Source organism: Myotis davidii, unplaced genomic scaffold (assembly GCF_000327345.1).
Source record: "Myotis davidii unplaced genomic scaffold, ASM32734v1 scaffold8332, whole genome shotgun sequence".
NCBI lineage: Eukaryota > Metazoa > Chordata > Mammalia > Chiroptera > Vespertilionidae > Myotis > Myotis davidii.
The window spans coordinates 3,977-7,201 of NW_006284081.1; the positions used below are offsets into that span (position 1 = coordinate 3,977).

Here is a 3,225-nt window from a genome sequence, read left to right on the forward strand (position 1 = left end):
TCGCGCCCGCCTCCCCCCAGGGACCTGCTGATGATAGGGTGAGCTTAGGGGGTGTAGAAGGCTGAGAAGGATGTGAGCTTCAAGGAGCAATTGCTTTTGGAGTTTCATGACTTGATCATTGAAAAACTTTTTAAAAAAAAAAAAAAAAGCAAAGAACTGACCAGACCCAGAAGAGACGAATTTGTTGAGACCAAAGGTTTAGTAAACAAGTCAAGCTACTCATCAGGAGGAGAGCTTGGGTGCAGGAGCAACAGAGGCCAGTCCCAAGGGTGCAGAGGGAGATGAGAAATAGGTCAGGCTCTGTAGAGGCCCATTCACATGTGAAAAGTTGAGGAGAAGGTGCATAGGGCTCACACAACAAGCTGGGACTGGTTAATTCTTCCCATCTGACCATCTATAGGGTGATGAATAATGCCACCACAACAAACATTTTGCCCATTCTTCAAAGTGAGACCTTGGCCCTGGGCATCTCCAAGTGCTTTGTCAGGGAATTAAGGGCTTGGCCAATAGAGTCAATAGATTCAGTTCTGCCTGGGTCTGTTATTGGCTTGGGATGCTCAGGGCTACAAAGCCACTCCCTGCTCTACAGCAGGGTATTCCAGGAGGAAAAACCTCATGTGTCTAAGGCCTGGTGTCAGAATGTACCAACAGGGCCCAAGAGGACAAGATGTGCCTTAGCTCCTGCTCCCAGATCCCAAATCATGCTACTATCTTGGGGGTGGATGAGGTGGTCCCTCCCTGTCATGAGGACACCCTAGCCATGCCTTGGTCAGTCTTGTACCTCCTTCTGGTTGATTTAGGAAATGGGATTTACCCAAAGAAGAGGAATCTGTTCAAGCATACAGCAATCTAGCCTAAGCTTTTGAGATGGAAAGCTATATCTGGACAGGAGTGAATTCACCAAGTGGTGGCACTTTTCTTTGAGGGGTCCTGGGACTTGGTTAATAATTACAACTGAAGACAGTTACTGAGCACTCTGTGTCCAATATCATGCAAGTCAGCTACATATATGCTCATGTCATCTTGATTGATAAACCTATGAGGAAATTGAAGCTCAGAGAGGTGAAGATACTTGACCAGAGCTGAGATTCTAACCCAGGTATATTACCACATACCTCCTTCTGGTCAGTTTAGGAAATGGGATTTGCCCAAAGAACAGGAATCTGTTCAAGCATACAGGAATCTAGCCTAAGCTTTTGAGACTGAAAGCCACATCTGGACAGGAGTGAATTCACCAAGTGGTGGCACTTTTTTGAGGGGTCCTGGAACATAGTTAATAATTACAACTGTAGACAGTTACTGAGCATTCTGGGGCCCATATCATGCAAATCAGCTACATACTATATATGCTCATGTCATCTTGATTGATAAACCTATGAGGAAATTGAAGCTCAGAGAGGGATTTGGCACTGGCTGCTTTTTACCCACATTGGTGAGGTCCTACATGCAGTTCTTAACCCTTTCAGTCCTAGGCAAGCCAGGACAGCTGGTCACCTTAGCAAGAAGACAAGTTGAAAACACACACAGCACCATCCAGAATTCAGTCAAAATTAGTGTGGCGCAGGGATTAAGTGCCGCAAACTATGGTCTGAGAGCAGGGATATCAGCCCTGAGCTGTAGCTGACTCATGACCTTCGAAAAAGCACTTCCCTCCAAGAGCTTCAGTTCCGCTATCTGACACATGAGGACATTCCAGTTCTGTGGAGGGTAAGGTGACAGCATACAATTAATGTCACCAAGGCAGTGCAAAGTGCACCACCTCTTGGCGAAGCAATTTGGCAAAATCTGGCATACTTTCACACACTTTCTTATCTCTTGGGACTTACAATTCCAAGGTAATAGCTCAAGGGAAATAGAAAAAGTTCTCTGCAGAAACATGTGCATTGCAGGACTATCTATCATAGCAAAGAGGTGGAAGCAATCTCAACACTACAAGAAGCAGTGAACTAGGTATGCTACATCCACTAGGAGGGATCAAGTACTGCAGTCATTAGAAAGGTCCACAGGCTCTTGGGCCAATTTAAACCAGCTTGGGAAAGGCAAAGCAACATGGTTCAAAATGAAAACATGAAAGGGTGTTGCTGCAGAGAAAGACTAATGGAAAAGAGAAAGATGGTAATAATAGTTGTACTGCTTGGTAAGATCAGATGTAAATATTTCTGCATTTTGTCAGGTGATGTACACCAGTATGATATTATTTTTCCACACACATGAAAAGGAATTAATAAATGAGAAAACTTTAGCTGTAGTCTCCACAGCTACTCCTGGGATTAAATCAGTCAGCTGATTGGTGCCCATGCAGACCAAGTGCCTGTGAGCCTTGCTGGATGCCCCTGTGCTGCCCAGAAATGGCCTGCATTGCAGCATTTGCCAGGCAACACAGGGATGGAGCCAGGACTCCTGACATTTAGGCCAGTGTATCTCCCATGACCAGCCTTCATCCCTCAAGCTCTATATCGTGGTGACAATGTCCACACCTGGTAAACTGGTCAGAGATTTTGGCTGCAATCAAAGAAACCAATTCTGGCTGATTTGGGCAGAAAAGGAATGTATAAGAATATTATCGAGTAGCTCATAGACTTTAGAAACAATTAGACACAAGCATTAAAGGAAAAGAAGACATTGACCAAATAATGCTGAGAAGCCAAGAACACAGCCAAATCCCATAGAGGAAAAATATGGAGAAGCTAGGCTATTGTAAAGATTTGACTTAAGTGGCTTCTCGTGATGCTCCCACTCTGGAAAACCTATTGCCCACAACCCCAAAAGAACCCAGACCCAGGATTCTGCCTTCCCTGCTGGGTTCCCCAGGTAGGCCACTGAGTTTATGCCTAAGCACCCCACTGTCCAGGCATACATGACTCAATGAGGACACCAAATGCTCACCTTTCAAATTTATTCTTTTCAGGGCAACATGTGGACATATCCTGGTTCCAAGTGGCCCACATTAAAGAGGATGGGATACTCATGGAGAAGCCAGCCCGTGTGGAGCCACATTACATAGTCCTGGAGAACCCTAGCTTCTCCCCCATAGGCGTTCTACTGAGAATGATCCATACAGCCCTGTGCATTCCTGTCATCTCCAACGTGTTGCTCTACTATCGCCTCCTACCCGAGGAAGTCAACTTCCATCTCTACCTAATCCCCAGCGACTGCACCATTCGAAAGGTTGCCCCAATAGCTGGAAAGGGCAGGCCAGGATGGGCTGACAGAGACATGACATGC

The 3,225-nt window shown here is 45.8% G+C and overlaps 1 protein-coding gene across 1 annotated transcript in view; it reads left to right on the top strand.

Moving 5' to 3' along the window:
- Positions 1-3,225, top strand: part of LOC102753263 (transcription factor Sp1-like) — a 10,647-nt gene that overhangs the window by 2,752 nt on the left and 4,670 nt on the right. The window contains 1 exon segment of the mRNA XM_015568239.1: positions 2,909-3,168. Within this exon segment, the coding sequence (XP_015423725.1) occupies positions 2,909-3,168 (260 nt within the window).